Source organism: Coenobita brevimanus, chromosome 97, assembly GCF_032717465.1.
Source record: "Coenobita brevimanus isolate Jiangsu-jjx chromosome 97, ASM3271746v2, whole genome shotgun sequence".
Classification (NCBI taxonomy): domain Eukaryota; kingdom Metazoa; phylum Arthropoda; class Malacostraca; order Decapoda; family Coenobitidae; genus Coenobita; species Coenobita brevimanus.
Window position 1 is genome coordinate 33974972 of NC_137050.1, and position 20429 is coordinate 33995400.

Genomic DNA, 20429 nt, shown 5'->3' on the forward strand with positions numbered 1-20429 from the left:
GTGCTGTTACTCAGTGTTCTTATTCTGAATGGCTGTAGATAAAGTGTGAGTTCAAGTTACACTGTTCCACTCCTACTACACATTTCAAATTTCTTTTACTCCAACAGCTTTCAGTAAGTGTTGGGAAGTAATTACTGTATTTCTCACCACAAAATGCGCACCCAAGATTTGGCAATGTATGTTTAGGGGGAAAAAATACTCAATTTACTAATACCTGTAATTCATATTCAACATCCACCAATTTCTGAGGAAAAATAATTTTGAACTGAATTATTTAACATGGAAACACATGAATATTCAAATCTATCATTGCTGCCTTGCATTCACTAGTATGTGATCAGCTGATTTTTGTATGCAATCCACCAATGTGATTAGCATGGTGCAATCACTCCATGCTCCATGTGTGTCCATATCTAACTCATAGAATGCTTTGTTTACTGAGAATTTATGATAATCCACACTCATCTAAGTGTGCATTAGTAAAATCTTAATAAATGGTAAGGCCATGAAGTGATTTTCTTCTGACTGTTGGTGGCCTTGGTACCACTCACCAGAACCTGTAGGTCTAACCCAAACCATGACCTTTTTGGTAAAATGCACATGGTGATTTCTGAAATGAATTATTTTTGGGAAAAAAAGGTGCATTATATGGCGTGAAATATGGTAGCTGGTTCTGGGACTTGGTTTAGCTTTCAGTCCACAGAAAACCTCAACTGTACCACGGCCAACCTAAATATGGAGATTCCTTTAAAGAAAGCATGGTGTCATTTTTAGGTATGTAATTACTTACAATCCAAGAATATTCTATCCTAACCTGAAACTCTTTGTACAATTCTGCAGCACATTTAGTCAAATATATAGCTCAGTATTTCTCATGTCATGCTCTAGTAAAATATGAATCACTGTGTGGCATTAATGTGTAGGAAGACTAACCCCTCTCTTATAGATGGTTGAAAAGTGGTTATTTCGAAAAAGGACAGCAATCTCTTCTCGCTCCAATGCTGATCCCAGCTCAAAGAGGCCATGGATGGTTAACTGCGATCTGCTGCTGTTGATGAAGTCCTCACACAACATTGCTGCCAATGACATTCTGAGCTGAGCAACATACATGAGCTTCTGTCTACCTATGATCATGAACTAAAATAGAAGTCTAAGTGAACATATGATTGAACGTGTGGAAGAATAAACAATGAAAGGGTTGGGGCAGATGTTAAAAAGGAGTCCCAATGAAAATGGTGTGACTATATCAACAGGAAGAATGTGTGAATTGGTTAGAAAACAAAGAAAAAGGTAAATACAGGAATCCCTCAGTATCCGAACAACTAATATTCAAATGTGCTAATCCGAATTACTATTTACTGCACTAAAACTTTGAACAGAACCTGTACGCCAATTTATCTGAACTCCCAATATGATGAAATACCCTGACAATTTTTTTTTTTCAACCATTCTGAACTACCAGACATGAAGCAATACCCAGCCAACACCCTGGAGAGTGTACCTGTACTGTATTTTTTGTACAAAAATACTTTACCAAATCTTAGTCATGACTTGCTATACAGTGGGATTACATCATGTGAAAACCCACTGAATAACAATTTATCGCATACAGCGCAGCCGTGTTATGCAATACGGTTGCATCAAATGAAGACCTACTGCATAACAAAACACTGTCTAACGAGGTAGATATAACATAGGCTCAATGAGGTTATGGAGAGTGACCTCGATTGCGGTCTAAAATGACCTAAAAAAAAACTCTGCCACTCACCTGAAGTTTGTCCTATGCAGGTAAGAGTCATCACCAAGGGTCCCCCACCCCCCAGGATGGGGGACAGTTGGAGGGCCTGGATGACCACTCCACAAAAAAGATACGCTATCACTTTACTTAATATCACACACTGCATTATTTATTATGTACTTGCACTGTTATTTGAGAATAACAATGGTGTTTCAGTGGCCATTCATGCAAAAAATAAAATGAAAGGCAACTATCACAGCCAGTGTAAACATTAGGCGGGCATCTTGGCTCAATCAGTTGTGTAGAGGCCAAAATGGGGAATGATCATTACATAAGGCTGACTCGATTTCCCAGTCACAAGTTTCAACACTTCATAAAAGAAATGCATCACTTCACTTAATATGGCACACTACACTATTTATTAAGCACTTGCACTTTTATTTGGCAATAACAATAGTGTTTAAGTGGCCTTTCATGCAAGAGTAGAGGCCCAAAAAGGAGATGATGGTTACATAAGGTTGACATGATTTCCAAGTCACAAGTTTCAGTATTTCACACACAAAAAGCTATCACTTCACTTAGTATTGTACACTGTGAACTTTGTTAAGCTATTGCACTGTTATCTGGCAATAACAATGGTGCTTCAGTGGCCGTTTGTGCAAAAACTAGAACTAAAAGCAACAATCACAGCAAATGTATACACTGGGCAGCCATTCTGAATTTGCATGTATGACCACATCCACACGAGATTCTCAGAGGCAGCCGTCGAAAATGCTGTTATAGCGAAATTGCTATTAATATTAAACGTTGTACCAAGACAGGGTTCATTTGTTCATTCATTTTTTAAGGCTCCAGCATGCTTGCACGTGTTGGGCTCAGTCACCTAATGGTGGCTCTCCATGCTGCTCGATCTCTGGTAGCTTCCCTATTCAGTCCCTTATCCCTGAGGTCACACTCACTGACCTTGTCCCAGGTCTTTTTTGGTCTACCTCTCGGAGCCCTACCCCTAACATTTACACTTCTCACTTTCTGTGCCTAGTTATCATCCCCCATCCTCTCCACACACCCAAACCATCTCAATCTACCTCTCCTCATCACAGCAGCAATATACTCCAGTCCCATTATACCCCTCAACTCTTCCATCATAAAGCTAGCATCGCCAGGCCTCACACTCAGGGACGCGTTGCACATCCGCATAATCATTGAAATTTCTCTGTATATGGGCCTGCGAATGTCCTCTTCCTTTACTGGCCAAGTCTCACAACCATACAGTATTACACTCCCAACACATGCTGCATACAAAGATCCCTTAGCACGGAGAGAAAGCCTTCTCAATGTCAGGGAAGGCAACAGCTCCCTGAACTTCTTTCAACCATTCCTCACTCTAGCCACAGAACGAGTTTTAGCCCCACCTCCAGCACATGTCTCCCAAATAACAAAACTCTTCCACCAATTCAACAGACTTACCAGCAACTTCAATCCTTTCATGCCTGACAATCTCCACCTGCTCTCCCCGACACACCACACACATGAAATCAGCATTCTCTCGCAGTCTACCTCTAATACCAATACATCTCTTAAGCACCCACTCACCACAGACACTGCACATGATGGAATTACTTCCCAGGCCCTTGTGGCAAATCACACGTGGCCACTCTCCCTCTTTTTTGACACTACTGCCATCAGCCCTAGATACCATCACTTTTGTTTAATTTGAATTTATTCTTAAGCCACACCATCCACTCACTCGATGTAGTGCTGCTGTCGGGTGTCTGCCCTTTCCTCTCCTCCATCCTTCTTTCCTTCCATCCTCTTCTGTCTTTCTTTCCTTCATTCTTTCCTCTTCCTTCTGCCTGTGGGTGACTCTACACTGAGTGACAAGCCAAATGGTTTCCTGTACACCAGTACACCAGGAAACCATTTACTACGCTGGGTGGTAACCATATAACCAAATTTGGGTGCCTGGTGGTTTATCTATCTATTCTATCTATCTATAGCCCGACGCCCTAATCCTGCAAAGGGTGGCCGCAGACAAAACGCCTCCAAGTTGCTCTGTCACCCACCATTTGACTACCCTCCTCCCAACTCACCCCTCCCTCCCTCATATACCTCTCAACTCCATCCCTCCACCTCATCCTTGGTCTACCTCTCCCTCTCCCTCCCTCCACCTCACCTACATACACCCTCTTAGTCAGTCTTTCATTCTCCATTCTCTTCATATGTCCAAACCACCTCAGTGTATTTCTCCTAATCTTCTCAATCACATCCACATCCACCCCACAGCGTTCCTTCACTTCTTCATTCGTCAACCTGTCCCCCCACGTCACTCCACATGCTCCTCTCAAGTAACTCATTTCCACTGCTCTCACTCTTGACTTGTTCCCCTCTTGCAAGGTCCATGCCTCGCTTCCATACGTCAGGGTAGGGATCACAATACTATCATGCAGTGACTTCTTAACTTGCATACTCACCTCCCTATTTCTCATCACTGCTTTCAGTGTACCAACAACCTTCCTTCCCTGCTGTACCCTTTCATGTAATTCATCCCCTAAAGTTCCATCCTTACTCATCACACTACCCAAGTACTTGAATGCACTCACATTCTCCATATCCTCACCATCCAACCTCACTGCACACTCTGTGACTTCATTCCTCTCAAACACCATAACTTTATTTTTGTTTACATTGACTTTCAGATTCCTCCTCCTACACACTGTCCCAAATTCATTCACCAAACCTTGCAACTCCCATTCATCTTCACTCAACAATACTGTATCATCAGCAAACAGCAACACCGGAAGCTTCCAAATCTCACCCTCATTCATTAGAGCCACCCCCACATCCACTGCCCTACCCTGCACCTCCTTTACAACCCCATCCATGTATATATTAAACAGCCATGGAGACATCACACAACCCTGTTTCAGTCCCACATTGAGATCAAAGAACTCACTCAGCTCACCATCGACTCGCACCATATCCCTAGCTCCCTCGTACATACTCTTCACAGCACTCAACAATTTCCCCTCCACTCCATATATTCTTAATACCTTCCACATACCTTGCCTATCTCTTCTGTCATAAGCTTTCTTCAAGTCCATGAAGGCAGCATACACTTTCCTTCCCTTCTCTAGATACTTCACCACTAAACATCTTAGAACACTACTTCCACTACTTCCGCCCTACTGATCTCTTCCTCCCTCCTCTCATCTCTTCTTCTCCTAGCCATTCCCCAACCACTTATACTCGCACTGCTCGCACTCTCTACATTCAACAAATCCTCAAAGTGCTCCTTCCATCTCCTCAGTTTCTCTCTCTTCTCCACCAACAATCTATTATTCCTATCTTTCACTCCCCTACTCTTTCCCCTTGCACACTGCCTTACTTTCTTTACCTCCTTCCAAAACAATTTCTTACTCTCCCTCCATTTCACACTCAGATTCCTCCCAAACTCTTCATCCACTTTCTTTTTACTCTCCTTCACCAGTCTCTTAACCGCTCTTCTCCTGCTCACATATACCTCTCTCTTCTCTCTCTCATCTTCTCCCTTACCTCTACTCGCTAACCATTCACTATATGCTTTCTTCTTTTGTGCCACAGCTTGTTTCACCTCATCATTCCACCATGCTGTCCCTTGCACACCCTTGCATCTCCTCCTCACACCACAAACCGCCTCACACGCTGCACCTATCACTTCCGTGAATATCTTACATACGTCTTCCACCCCTTCCATCTGCTCTAGCTCATACCTTCCCAATCTTTCTTCCACTATGCTCTTATATTCTGTCATTTTCTCACTATCTTGCAATTTCTCCACTCTTCTCACAGGAGTTGCTTCCTCCTGTCTTCCCCTTTGTCTCCTCAACCACTTTCTTTGCAGCTCTACCTTGGCCATCACTAAGTGATGGTCCGAGACTCCATTCCCCCACCCTCTCCACACTCTTGCATCCAACACTTGTCTTCTCATTCGCTCATCCACACACACGTAGTCTATCATTGCCTTTCGTTCAACAAGTTCACCATCCATCCTCCTCATTACTCTCCATGTACACAGGTGGATCATCTTATGCCGAAAGTAGGTGTTGGCTATTGCCAACCCCTTACAAGCACAGATGTCCACCAAAGCACTTCCATTCCCATCTACATCAACTGGCACACCCCACTGACCAACCACTCCATCCACTCGTACATTCCCAACTTTGCCATTCATGTCTCCAATCAACAGCACTCTCTCGCTCCTCTCAAACTTGTCCATACACGCTTCTACACTCACCCAAAACTCATCTTTCACTCTTGCCACTTGATCCTCTGTCGGGGCATACACACATAAAATCGCCCAAGCTTGTATACCTACTTTCATCCTCACCCATACAATCCTTGCACCCACTGTTCCATACTCTCTTATATTCTCCTTCCACTTCTTGCTTATCATCAGACATACTCCCTCTCTTGCCCTCTCATTTTCATTGACTCCCGCACATATACCTAAACCATATTCCCATTCTCTCACCCTTTCACCTTTCCATTTAGTTTAATGAGTAATTATTGCGCTCCAGTCGGATTGAGCCGGTGAAGGTTTATATCCAACGGATGGTTGGGGTTGATTGCTCATGTAATGCCACTCAGGGATGAGTGAGGCTGGTTACTCTCATCTTAAATGTCGGGACCTACTGCTCAGCCCCGGGCTCCAACGCTCCTCATAGGGCAACGTAGGATTGGATGATGGATGGATGGAAGGATATTCTTAAGCCCTTGTGCCCCATACCATCTCTCCACTTCCTAAATCTTTCCTCAACCTCCCTTTCATTCTCTGGAATCAACACTAAATCACCAGCATACAACATCTCCCATGGGAATCCATTTCTGATGTCACGTGAGAGAGCATCAAGTGACGTGATAACAGGGGGCTCAAAACTGATACCTGGTGCACACCAACAATCAGGGAAACTTATCACTCAAATCTCCATTCACCCTTTTCCTAAGTGTGAGCACCCACATACATGGCTATAACTACCCTAACCAGCCACTTCTCGACCCCAAGCTTTCTCATTGCCCACTTCATCACCTCTCTAGGGACTCTGTCAAAGGCCTTCTCCAAATCAACAAAAACAAAGTACAGTTCCCTTTTCTTTCCTATATACAGGTAAGCCCTTAATTCACGCGAGTGTTAGGTTCCCAGACCCTTCGCGTATGTGGTAAATTCGCGTATATGTTCTGCCCTTGTGTGCACATAATTACGCATGTCTATATGTATATTACATCTAAATAATACTGTTTATGCACTACATACACCTTATACACTAGCATAAAGTAATAAAAACAACAAAAATGTAAGAAATTTAAAACTGAAACCTGACAATCACAGGCGTAGGTGGAGACACTTCAGCAGTCTGGTGCACTAGCCCTCACTGCCTCCCGTATGCTACATTCTGCCTTCTTTATTGTATGAACAGTTGACTCATTCACCCCAAACATGCAGTTCCAAGACAATTCACAGGCGTAGGTGGAGACACTTTAGCACAGTCAGGTGTACTAGCCCTCACTGTCTCCCGTATGCTACATTCTCCTTCTTTATTGTATGAACAGTTGACTCACCCCAAACATACGGTTCTGAGACAATTCACCATCAAGTCAATTCACCGTCAAAACATGGACAATTCCCCGTCATTCTATTAATATACGTATTATTGATTAATTAATACTTTAATAACTAATTTTCAGGGGGATTTTATAACTCATTTAAGTAAAAAACTAGTGTACTGTACTTGCTAAATAAACTGGTATGTAAATAAATGACGGGGAATCGTCCTCACGGAGAATTGTCGCCGACATTCCACCCTGAAGTTTCTCCAACACCTTAACTTTGTCAGTGACACCACTTTACCAGCCCGCTTTGGTGTGTTACCACATGCATCACTAGCACTACGCTTAGGCCCCATGTTGGCAGACAAGGCAAGCAATCACTGGAAGGCAGAAAAATAAGCCACAAATAACGATTCTCGATCTCGAGTCACGCATGATTCGACCGTCGGATTCAAACTGACTGTGTGGTGCGTGGTAGACCGACCTCCCAGGCTCCCACACACACATACATATATGTATGCACACGGGCAGCAGGTAGGCATTTTTTATATATTATTTATTTCCCTTGTATATTGAAATTACTTATTTGAATACCATAATTTTGTTTTAATTATTGTACGAATAATTCGTGGATAACCGAAATCGCGTGAAAAAAGTTAACGTGAATTAAGGGATTACCTGTATATATTTTTCCATAAGCTGTCGAACTATGACTATGACATCAGTCGTTCCTTTGACTGGCATAAACTCAAACTGCATCTCTTCAATATTCACTCTCGAATCATACCTTCTAGAATTCTCTCCATTACCTTCAAAATCTGGTCTAAAAGCTTTATGCCTCTATAATTTCCTCTTTCCAGGGCATCACCGTTCCCCTTGCACACATTTACAATCGCAATCTTCAGCCAATCATCTGAGACAATACACTCATATATATAATAGCATTTATTACGTCAGTGACTAACCTCACTCCTATATCTCCTGAGGCCTTCAACACTTCAGTAGTCAACCCAGACACACCTGCTGCCTTCCCCTCCTGCATCCTGCCTATTGCCCCACTCACAGTAGCAGCATCAATCAACGGCCAAGGGCCAAACACTGGATCCGCTGGCTCCAAACCTTCCCTGCCTGAGTCAAACCCCTCATTCAACAACTGGCTGTAATGCTCTCTCCATGCGTCTTTAATATCCCCACTGTTCACCACTACACTTCCTTCATCATTCTTCACACACTGCTCACCTGTGATATACCTGTTCTCCCACTTCACCTGATTTGTCACCTTAAAAATCATAATCTTCCCTTCCACACAATTTAGGTTATCAAGTAAAATCTTTGTGACTCAGACTTTGCCCTGTAAACCTCTTGTCTAGCCCTAGGCTTGGCAGCCAAGTATTCCTCTGCTACCACCCTTCTTCCATTCCTAGAAAGGCCTTCTTTTCTACTAAACTGCAGCTTCTACACCCTCATCCCACCACCAAGTCATTTTATGTCTTGGTGAACTTCTTGTCCATCCACATTCTGAATCAGTAACTCTCAAGAGGTTGGTCTAGAAGGCTCTTTACTGTTCATTACCACTTACGTCCACATCTCCCTGTTCAATCACCACTCTCCTCATCTCGCTACAGAAGGCATCTCTTACTCCTTGGTTATTCACCTTCCATATTTTCCTCCTAAGGGCACAGGTCCTCTTGTTTATCATCCGCTCCTTAAGGATCAGGTCACATATCAATAACTTGTGTTGCTGCACACACTCTTCGCTCCCTATAACTTTAACATCTCTCACTAACCTCCTATCAGCCCTCCTGACCAGGAAACAGTCCATCTGGCTGCTGTTTCCCCCAGACTCATATGTAATCAACCTACTCTCTCTTTTCCTAAAATGGGTGTTGCACACAATCATGATCATTGCCTCTCCAAACTCAAGTATCCTTTCCCCTTCCTCATTTCTTGTACCATATGCACATCCCCCACGTACTCCTTCATATGCTTGAGCTGCTTCACCCACATGACCATTTAAGTCCCCTCCCAAAACTACAATCTCATCATCCCCCATACCACTTGCTACACGTATCAAGTCATCTGAAAATCTTTCCTTCTCTACCTCATCCATGCCTTTCTGAGGAGCATATGCCAATATAAAGGCAATCATTTTCCCACCAAACAAAATTTTCACTACCATTATCATATCACTTAATCTAATAACATTCATGATATATTCCAACCATTTCTCCCTAACCAACACACCCACACCACCATCTCCCTATGTCCTACCCTGCCAAAACAAATTATAACAATAATCCTTTCCAGCAATCTTTCTGGCTGATCCACCCTATAACCTGAGTTCTTGCACACACCCCACATCCACTCACCTCCTACTCAATGTCTCAACCACTTCCCCCACTCTACCCCTCAAATTTCCCACATTCCTCAACACCACTCTGATTCCCTTGGGTGATCTGGTGTCCTCAGGCTTGCTCTGAATTTCACTCTTTAACTTGGTCATAATCAGTAAAAATAAATAAAGCAGAGAGACATGCCACAGGCCCTGCCCACTGCACAGTCCCAGGTCCATGCAATGGATCTGGGACTCCTAGCCTACCAGCCTTGACCAGTGGCTGTGGTAGTGGCCTCGAGGCACCCAGCCTGGACAGCCACAGGGACACCCTCAAAGCGTGTCTTGGCACTGTAACTGCCCCATCACTATAAACCCATTGATAGGGTTGCCTCCTGGGGCGCTACTCCCAGGTTCGGGCTCCTCTCTATTGGGCGGAAGCGGCAGTGTGGGAATCACGGCACCCCGTACCCTCTAGCACAGGTTCGAGCCCCATCTCTCTCCAGCCCCACGATCTATGCAGGCAGAGCCCTCGTCATGCCTCCCCTCAAAACGTCCGCCACTAGGTATCAGAGGCAAAGTTTTCTGGCTGCATGCCCTTGCTGGCGTCAACCTCTGTGACATAGTGGGGTACGTTGTGTGATATGTAACGTGCAAGTGGTGTAGTGTATGAGATAGAGGAAGTGCTTGGGAGAGTATGCTGGTCTACTCTCCATGTCAGTGTCACACTGAAAAGGTCAGCAAAGAGGGATGGTTAGGTAGCTGGTGAAACAGGAGCTCCAGCCCTCCCTATCACCAGCATTCCCATTCCCCTCGGGAATACCACCCTGATCAGCTGGTGCTACAGGGAATAACTTTTTAATTATTGTTGTAGTGATTTATTGTGCTTGGTGGGGGCACTCACCATCCACTCACTCAATGTAGTGCTGCTCTGGGTGTCTGCTATATCTTCTTTCCTTCCTCTTCTGTCTTTCTTTCCTTCATTCTTTCCTCTTCCTTCTGCCTACTGGTGACTTTACACTCCCTCTTCTGTCCTTCCACTTCCTTTTGCCTGTGGGTGACTCTCCACCGAGTGACAAGCCAAATGGTTTCCTGAACACCAAAAAACCATTTACTATGCTGAGTGGTAGCCATTTAACCAAATTTTGGCTCCTGATGGTTTAGTGGGTAATTAAGGCACTTCATTCGGACTAAGACTATGTAGGTTTATATCCAAGGGGTGGTTGGGGTATACTGCTCTCATTATGCCACTCAGGGATGAGTGAGGCCGGTCACTCTCATCCTAAATGTCAGGACCAACTTGCCTAGCCCTGAGCTCCTACGATCCACATGGGGTGACACAGGATTGGATATTCGATGGATGGATGGAAGTAACGATTGATCACGTAACGGGGCATCGTATAGAAAGGCTGCGCTGTACTGAGGTCAGTATAACATGGGTTCAATGGGGATAGGGAGGGGACCCTATGACCGCACAATTTTTAAAAATTCTGCCACACACCTTGGGTATGTCCTAGGCTGATCCCCCCCCCCCCAAGGCTGGGGGACAGCTGGAGGGCCCGGACAATCACTCAAGGTCCTAAGGAGGGGAAGGGAGATGGGGAGAGGAAAGTGGTGGGGCCAAGGGAAAGCGATGTGGTGAGGCTGAGGGATAGTGTTGAGGCCAAGGAAGAATGTAGTGGTGAGGATGAAGGAGAGCATGGCAGTGTGGCGTACAGGTGTGCCAGGCAGCAGTGAAGATGAGGCAGATGTGACAGGGGTAGGTGATGCAGGACATTGCATTTACACACCACTTGATGATGGCCTTGACTCTTCCTCAGTGCTGCTGGCAGGGGAGAAGGAGGGGGTGATGGTGATCTGCCTTGCTGCCTTTTTCTTAGATGCCAGGAACTTCCTGTATGCCTTGAAGTGTTGTTTGATGCCATGTGTTCATGCATCATTCCTTGCTGGATGTATGCAATTCCCTTGTCCATTATTGCAAGGAACTCCCTCAAGGTCCTCTTGGTGAGAACAAGAATATGCTTGGCCTTGCCACCTTCCAATGCCTCTGTCACCCAATCCCTACGCATAATGAGGTCCTCTGTTGAGAGTTGCTCAGTGTGGCTATCCAGGACCTCTTGCGCATCTTCTTCGTTGCCCTCCTCAACTTCTGCCTTGTGAGAGAGGTCAAGTATGCCACGATGGATTTCTCCACCCTCCAGGAACCCTGTGAAGGAATGCACACATTCTCGCCATACTTTGCATCAAACAGCATTCAGTGCGCTCAGCTGCACCTCCTGCAACGCTGCTGTGATGTTGTTGGTGATGTACTTAATATAATTCTGATGGAACTGCTGCACTGCATTGTTCGGTCCAGAATTATTCACTCTTGCCACTTACTCCATCTCGCAGCAGAGGTAGTCGGCTTTGAATGCAGCGACGACACTCTGATCTGCCGACTCGAGCAACGATGTTTTGCTGGACGGTAGTTACACCACTTTGATATTATTCACCCAGTTCTCTATGTCCTCAGGGTGGTTCAGGGTGTTGTCAACCAGTCGGAGGAAACAGTTGGCAAAGACTGCTTTGGCTGGCATAGTTACACAGGTGGGAGGACTGATATCCTCCCATGTAGGTGTGGCAGAGTGCAATGATCAGCCAAGCCCTGGTGTTACTCCTTCAAATAACCCCAAAGTTCTCCTTCAAGAACCCCGCCAGCACTTGGGGGTTCTCTCAAAATACACCAGGAGTGGTTTGAGCTTCAGGTCCCCTCTGCATTTACACCAACGAGAGAAGTGAGGCGGTCCTTGGCTGCCTTAATCTCTGGCACATGTTGTTCTTCTTGGCTGATACATGTCTTCCAAGAGATATGTCTCCAAAACATCCTGTCTCGTTGAAGCTGAGGACCTGTTTTGGAGGGTATCCCCCTTCCTCTATGACTGCCCTAAGCTTTGCCACATAGTCAGCACTAGCAGCCTTGCCATGCATGGTCACATGTCTTAAGGCCAGGATGGGCCTTAAACCACTAAAACCAACTTGTGCTGGCCATGAGCTTCTCTCTGGCCTCCATGCTTCAGTCATCCCTGAGATGCTTACACAGACTGAGAGCCTTAGTGCAAATTAAACTTTGAGTAAAGAGGCTGCATCTCAGTTCAGCTGACTGACCCACACAGATACAAGACACTCTATCTTCACCATTATAAACTCCATGTTCTGGTTAGTCATTTAGCTGTCAGGGAAGGCACGTTTTGTGACACTGCTAGTACAGCATCTGATTTTTTTTTTTTTTTTATCACTGACAAGCCTGTGGAATAGGAAAGCATTAGGGCATAACAATCTTGCTTTCTTCGTTTAATTTCACATCAAGGGAAAGACTACACCTTGCCACCAGCAGTATCAGTAGCACCATGCTTTCTACTGAAAGCAGCACCAGATGTGATTTCAAAGTTATGAGTTTCACTATTTCACACACAAAAAAGTTCTCTCTTGGCTTACTATCACACACAGCACTATTCATCCTGTATGTGCGCTGTTAGCTGTCAACAGTGATGGCACTGCGATGGCTAAAAGCAAGTGAGAACGTTAGGTAACTCGGGGTATGCAAGGAAGACGATCACAGGCGCGGGACACGAAAGCAAGTGGATGAGCGAGACAGAATCTTCATAAGGGTGGCATCCAGGCTGCTGCCTGTGCAGAGGCCCAATATGGGTGGCCATGTTAGGTGAGACATCTGACTGTCAGCTTACATGCATCACCATGTCCACATGAGATTCTCAGAGGTGGTCATCATAAATATCGTTTTAGCAAATTCACAATTATTTTGCCATCATTATTTCAAAATTGGATCTAACTTTTTGTCCATCATTATAGCAAATTATCACACAAGGACGTATGTATAGCAAGACTTAAGTGTATTTCCATTTATCTAGGAGTAACATTATGTGACCACCTGACATTTGAAGTCTGTTGAAGGTATTTTCTGCTTTCATTGTGCACTGACTACCATATAATACTGCCCATGTACAGTGACCCAACTGTTTACAAGGATAAAGTGTTAATCTAACAGACCATGCACATGGAGTCTACATAAGTGGGCGCCCTTTAATCCATTATTTTAAAATTGTTGTGTTAACCAAGTCTCTGGCCAGACCCCAACTTGTATACTAAAATTCCTCTATGACCCCAACTAGACTATATATATATAAATATAAATAAATAAATAAATAAATAAATATATATATATATATATATATATATATGCTTCCTAAGGGTAAAACCTACTGTATAGAGATAAAGAAAACATAAGACCAAGGCATAACCTACTGTACAGAGGTAAAGAAAACATAAGATCAAGAGCATAACGTACTGTACAGATGTAAAGAAAATATAAGACCATGACACTAACAAAGGCTGAAAGGAATAAAAGTGGGAAAAACACCATGATAGACTTCAACTTGCTGACTAGAAATTTCTGTGACTCCAAATCCTCTATAGAGGTGTTGGGTGCTAACCTCAATCACCTTATTGACAAAACCTTTCAATTTCTTGACAAAAGTCAAGATGGGGACCAAGATGGTGGCCAAGACATTACCAGATGGGTATCTTGAAGCGCCTTGCTGATTTCCCACACAGTTTATGGACGCCACACCAACTTATGGCACAGGCTATGGGTGAAATCCATGGAAGCAGAGTTTGTGTAAAAGGATGGGTCATAGTATTTGGGGGTATGACTAAAAGCAGACAAGAGCAACCCTCTATGGCCAAGTGACATAGCCCCAGACAACCTATGCATTATTGAGGGTTATTTGAATTCTGCTGCAAGTGCTGTGTTGCTGTAAGTATATAATGAATATGTTATCACTTGATTTGTCCCATGGAGGAGGGGAAGAGATTAAAGCAACATGAGTAATCCTCTATGGCCATGACTACTGAGACACTCTATAATGGGTGTGGGTAGGATTGTGGGTTGGTGCATGGGGAAAAATATGTTCATGAGGTAAATAGGCCCATGTGGGAAAGAGATCCAGGGGAGAAATAGTCTGTGGGGAAAATAGGTCCCAGAGGAAACATGTGTCCAATGGATAAAAATAAGTTCATGGGAAAAACCAGGTCCAAGTGGAGATTCAGTATTCTCCCATGGGGAACAAATAGGTCCATAAGGGAAAACAGATTCGCATGGAAGACAGGTTCATGAAGGGAAAGCCAGGTTCATGGCAAAAATATGTCTATGGTAGAAAACAGGTCCAAGGGGAAAATTAGTCAATGTGGGAACAGGTGAGCAGGGAGCTGACCGCTAGAGGGTGGTGCTGGCATTGGGCATATGTGCAGGTAACTTTCATTCTCTCATCTAACAGCTTCATGAAAAAAAGGGTATGGCACCTGAGGATGTACTGTCCAACTGAAATGAGTCTCATGAACTGGTGGAGGATTTTGGTATCTTCATGTATTGTCAGACAAAAACTTCAGAAGTGAAAAGGAAGTGACAAAGGAAAATACAGTGGCAAGGATGAATAGTGGTTTGTTAAATGAATGCCATTTAAAGAAACACAACACTGAATACTGAAGCTGTAAAAGGATTGTCTGAGGAATAACTATGTATGTGAAACTATGGAATGGCATGAATATGATAATTACTCAAGAGTGACAACAATGAAACTGGATCTGTTAAGAAATATATATGGAATACCTACACTGGAAACAATAAAAGATAAATAAGGCTCTTCATTATATCCAATCAGACTGGGGATGTCTTTTTCCTTTTGATTTTGCAATCTTCTTACAATTGTACTAAGCTTTGGATAAACTTTTCTAAAAGAAGAAGTTTGATACAGACTTAGTAAGCTATACCCCTTCACTATGAGAGGCTTTTCCTAAGATAAATAAAATAATCTGGCAGCAGCAAAAACACACTAACACAGATGTCAACATGATTCAAGGGTTTAAGTATGCAAGGTTCTTGTGGACTCTCATTCCTGCAGTTGGCTAATTTACAATTTATTGTGTTCCTTACATCCAGAAGGCAGTCCTGTCTCGGTGGTGAGGACATACTGTAGCTACCCAGCAGTTAGTGATAATTCAAGCTATTATTAGTCTCTAATCTAATATTCGATGGGTTAAGTAACTCTGCTAGGATGCTGAACATATACTGTACTATATGTATGTCTTATATGGAACACATACTGTATGTGCATCTTATATGTTTACCATATTTGAAAGGCTGAAAAATGCAGTAAGAGGTACTTCCCAAAAGGTTCATTTTCAAACTTTCCCAGTAAGTCATAAAATCTGGCATTCACAGACTGAACAACATACTGTTTTCCTTGCTCCATTTTCTGTGCAAGCAAAGGGTCTACTGTAATGACTTACATGAAAGAAAACTAAATGAACAAACGAATAAAGGGTGTGTGTCAGGTGGTGTGGTCACAAATAAGGAGCAGAATGGTTAAAGAAAAAAAAAAAAGAATCCTTCACGGCACACAGGCTGGTAATTAATTTATACATGCAAGCCTATTATGTATGAAACACAGGCTTTATTTATATACTCTTATATTTAAGCACAAATACTTGGATAACAAACAGGTGATGGCAACAGTCATAAAAGGCTAGAACTTGACAGAGGTGCCCTTGTTAACAATGATACTGTTACTGTAAAATCCCTGACATCATACTCTCAGGACGATGAAACAAGCTACTATGGAGGCTACATTCCAGACTCCAAAACATTATAATTATTCAGAAGCAGCAGCATCAACATACCCACAACCTCACTCTTCCTCAGAACTTCCCTAATAAGATACGGTAATGACAGAATGATTCCAAGGCTGCTATGCCTCTAGATGGTTCTTTCACTGTCACTCCCCTTCCTCTTCTTTAACAGCATATGTTCATTCCAAACAACATATAGTACAGTATCACTTCCCCAACTGTATCCCCAAGATCACTTTTCAATACAGTAAACTCCCAATTACCTGGTGTACAGTGGCCAAAGGGGTGATGAGAAGTGACTTAATACCTTCCCCAAACCTCCCCAAAGGAGGTTTAACCCCTTATAAAACCCTATAACTCTACTGTATAACTGCTCAAGCATAGAAAAACACCATTCAGTACTGTAATAAGCATGATAAAATGTCATTGTATTGTACTGCAGAAAGTACTGTACACCCGACACCCAGAGGCTGAGTTAGGAAGGGCGAGGCAGGTTAGCAAGGAGGACAGAAAGAGGATAGGCACACCAAACCAGGCATGAGGTGAGAGAGACAACTGAGGCATGAGTGACAGAAACAGATGTTAGGGGGAATAACCTCATCACAGAACAGCAGAACGATTTCTTGATAGATAAAATCCCATGTGTTTAGTGGCAGTTATGGACAGGCATAAGGCAAATCTCACTGGCACGTCCTTGAGTTCCATCACCTGTGCCATGACATCACTGCTCTGTTGCTGGCAGTACCACTTCAACACTGCCAGGTTTAAATCCTGGTGTCTGAGTTTGGCCATCATTTTCCGTTCAAGATGTTGGAATGTCAGTCTATATTCAGTCCTGTACTAAGATTTGTTCTTGTGCATTCTTGATGTTCTGCAGGGTATTGCAAGGGACACCAAAAAAATCGGTTGACTGACTCATGGTCCATCTGTAGTCCAGTTCCACGATAATCTTTTTTTTTTTTTTTTTTTTTTTTTTTTTGTGAGAGGTAGGATCTTCCTGGGATACCTGGGAGGTGGATGTGCCATGATGACACATGCCAGCAGAAGGCATGAGGCCAGTACAGGATACAGAAAGACAGGGATGACAAAAAAAATGCTGCCAACTCCACTGGACTCCATTGTAGGCACAGATGTTTCATGATGTTACAGTACTGGAAACAGACAGCTAAGTGGTGAACTTGGGGGAGAATGGGTGGGGGGACCGATACACTATCATTCATTTTGGGATGAGACACATGAACAAAAAAGAGAATGAAATGTATTGAGGAATAGAGATATACATACAGTCTATCTATCTATTGCCAGACACCTTAATCCTGTAAGAGGTGGCCACAAACAACCCACCTCCATGTCACCCTGTCCCCCGCCATTTCACTGCCCTGCTCCCAGCTCACACCCCCATCTCTCATATACCTCTCCATTTCATCCTTCCATCATATCCTTGGCCTCCCCCTCCCTCTCTCCCCCCCTCCACATCACTCACATACTCTCTCCTCATCAGTCTCTCACTCTCCATCCCCTCCAGATGGCCAAACCACCTCAATGTGTTTCTCCTTACACTTCCTATCACATCCACATCCACACCACAACACTCCTTCACATCTTCATTTGTTAGTCTGTCTCTCCGTGTGACTCCACATACTCCTCTCAAATAACTCATTTCCATTGTTCTCACTCTTGACTTGTGTCCCTCTAACAAGGTCCATCATTTCCATATGTTAGAGCTGGTATCACAATACCGTCATGCTGCGACTTTTTTACTTCCATGCTCATCTCCCTGTTCCTTGTCACTGCTTTCAAAGAACCAGCAACCTTTCTTCCTTGTTGTACCCTTTCAAGCACTTCATCATCTAAACTTCCATCCTTACACATCACACTACCAAAGTACTTAAACGCACTCACATTTTCCATTTCCTCCTCATCCAGCCTCACTGTACATTCAGTGACTTCATTTCTCTCGAAGACCATAACTTTACTCTTCTCTTCGTTCACCTTTAGATTCCGTTTCTTATGCACTGTCCCAAACTCATTCACCAAGCCTTGCAGCTCCCCTTCGTCTTCACTTTACAACACAGTATCATCTGCAAACAACAGTACAGGAAGTTTCCACACACTGCCCTCTCTCATTAGGGCAGTACATGTATTAATATTGAACAAGAGAAAAAACAAAAGATAGGGACACTGAAGTACAAAATTATGAAGAAATGTGTCAAATTTGGCAACATCAAAAGCAGTGTTTTAGTGACAAGACTCAGCAGTGTGTTGGTGGCGAGACTAATGACAGCGAATTGTTTTAGTGGCAACTCATGGCGCTGAACTAGTTTGGTGGTGGGACTCCCGATGAATCACATGGATTTCAATTTAGGGGCCTCCTGTGGAATTAAAAAAAAACTTCAGACCCATTTGTCATGACAGACACTGACATCTGCTGGATGATGCACTGACAGATAATGGAGAGTTTACTGTAATTTCTTTGGCACCCTATCCATTTTTTTTTTTTTTTTTTTTTTTTTTTCACTAGCATACGAGTCTGGTGTAAACGGCAGCCAGATGGATTACTTCATGGTCAAGAGGGCTGATGGGAGGTTAGTGAAGGATGTTAAAGTTATAGGAGGCGAGAAGTGTGTGCTGCAACACAAGTTATTGATGTGTGACATGGTGCTTAAGGAGAGGGTGATGAAAAAGAGGATCTATGCACCTAGTAGGGAAAAATGGAAGTTGAAAAACCTAGCAGTATGGGATGCCTTCTATAGCAAGATGAAGAGAGTGGTGGCTGAACAGGGAGACATTGACAGAAATGTTAACAAATAGTAGGGAGCCCTCAAGAACAACCTCATGAGAGTTACTGATTCAGTGTGTGGATGGACAAGGCACCCCCCTCACCCCAAGACAAAAAGTAACTTGGTGGTGGGATGAGGGTGTACAAGCTGCAGTTAAAGAGAAAAGAAGGCTTTTCCGGGAATGGAAGAAAGGTGGTAACAAGGAGGAATACTTGGCTGCCAAGCGTAGGGCTAGAAGAGGGTTTACAAGACGAAATATGAATCTCAGAGACTTTTACTTAATAACCTAAATAGTGGGGAAAGGAAGAATATGATATTTAAGGTAGGTAATCAACAGAAGGAGAATAGGAATACTGTATCATAGGTGAGCAGTATGTGAAGAATGATGAAGGATATGTAGTGGTGAACAGTGGGGATATTAAAGATGCCTAGAGACTGCACTGCAACCAGTTGTTGAATGTGGAGTACTGAGACAGGGATGGTTTGGAGCCAGCAGATCCAGTGTCTGGCCCTTGGCCTTTGATTGACGCTGCTACCGTGAGCAGGGCAATAGGCAGGATGCAGGTGGGGAAGGCAGCAGGTGTGTCTGGATTGACTGCTGAAATGCTGAAGGCCTCAGGAGATACAGGAGTGGGGTTAGTCACTGATTTGATAAATACTATTATATATGAGTGTGTTGTTCCAGATGATTGGCTGAAGAGTGTAACTGTTAATGTGTACAAGGGGAAGGGTGACGCCCTGGAAACTGGAAATAATAGAAGCATAAAGCTTTTGGACCAGATAAGGAATGTAATGGAGAGAGTTCTAAAAGGTATGATTAGAGAAAGAGTGAATACTGGTGAGATGAAGTTTGGATTTATACCAGTCAAAGGGACCACTGATGTTATAGTCATTGTTCAACATCTCTGGGGAAAAAATATATATATATATATATATATATATATATATATATATATATATATATATATATATATATATATATATAGAAGAAGGAAAAGGGAACTGTACTTTGTTCTTGTTGATTTGGAGAAGGCCTTTGCCAGAGCCCCAAGAGAGGTGGTGAAGTGGGCAATGAGAAAGCTTGGGTTGGAGGAGTGGCTGGTTAGCGTGGTTATGGCCATGTATGTGGGTGCATGCACCCAGGTAAGGGTGAAAGGAGCTTTGAGTGATGAGTTTTCCATGAATGTTGGTGTCCATCAGGGGTTCAATCTTGGGCTCCTTGTTGTTTATTATGGTATTTGAAGCCTTCTTGCAAGACTTCACAAATGGACTCCCGTGGAAGGAGTTGTATGCTGATGATTTTTATCGTTGA

The 20429-nt window shown here is 43.5% G+C and overlaps 1 protein-coding gene across 1 annotated transcript in view; it reads right to left on the reverse strand.

Annotated features, from left to right (window-relative positions):
- The window catches only part of LOC145413844 (ubiquitin carboxyl-terminal hydrolase MINDY-1-like), a 178103-nt gene that overhangs the window by 20576 nt on the left and 137098 nt on the right, over positions 1–20429 (reverse strand). Inside the window, exon 5 of the mRNA XM_080283510.1 lies at positions 934–1076. Within this exon, the coding sequence (XP_080139636.1) occupies positions 934–1076 (143 nt within the window). The remainder of the gene's footprint in view (positions 1–933; positions 1077–20429) is intronic.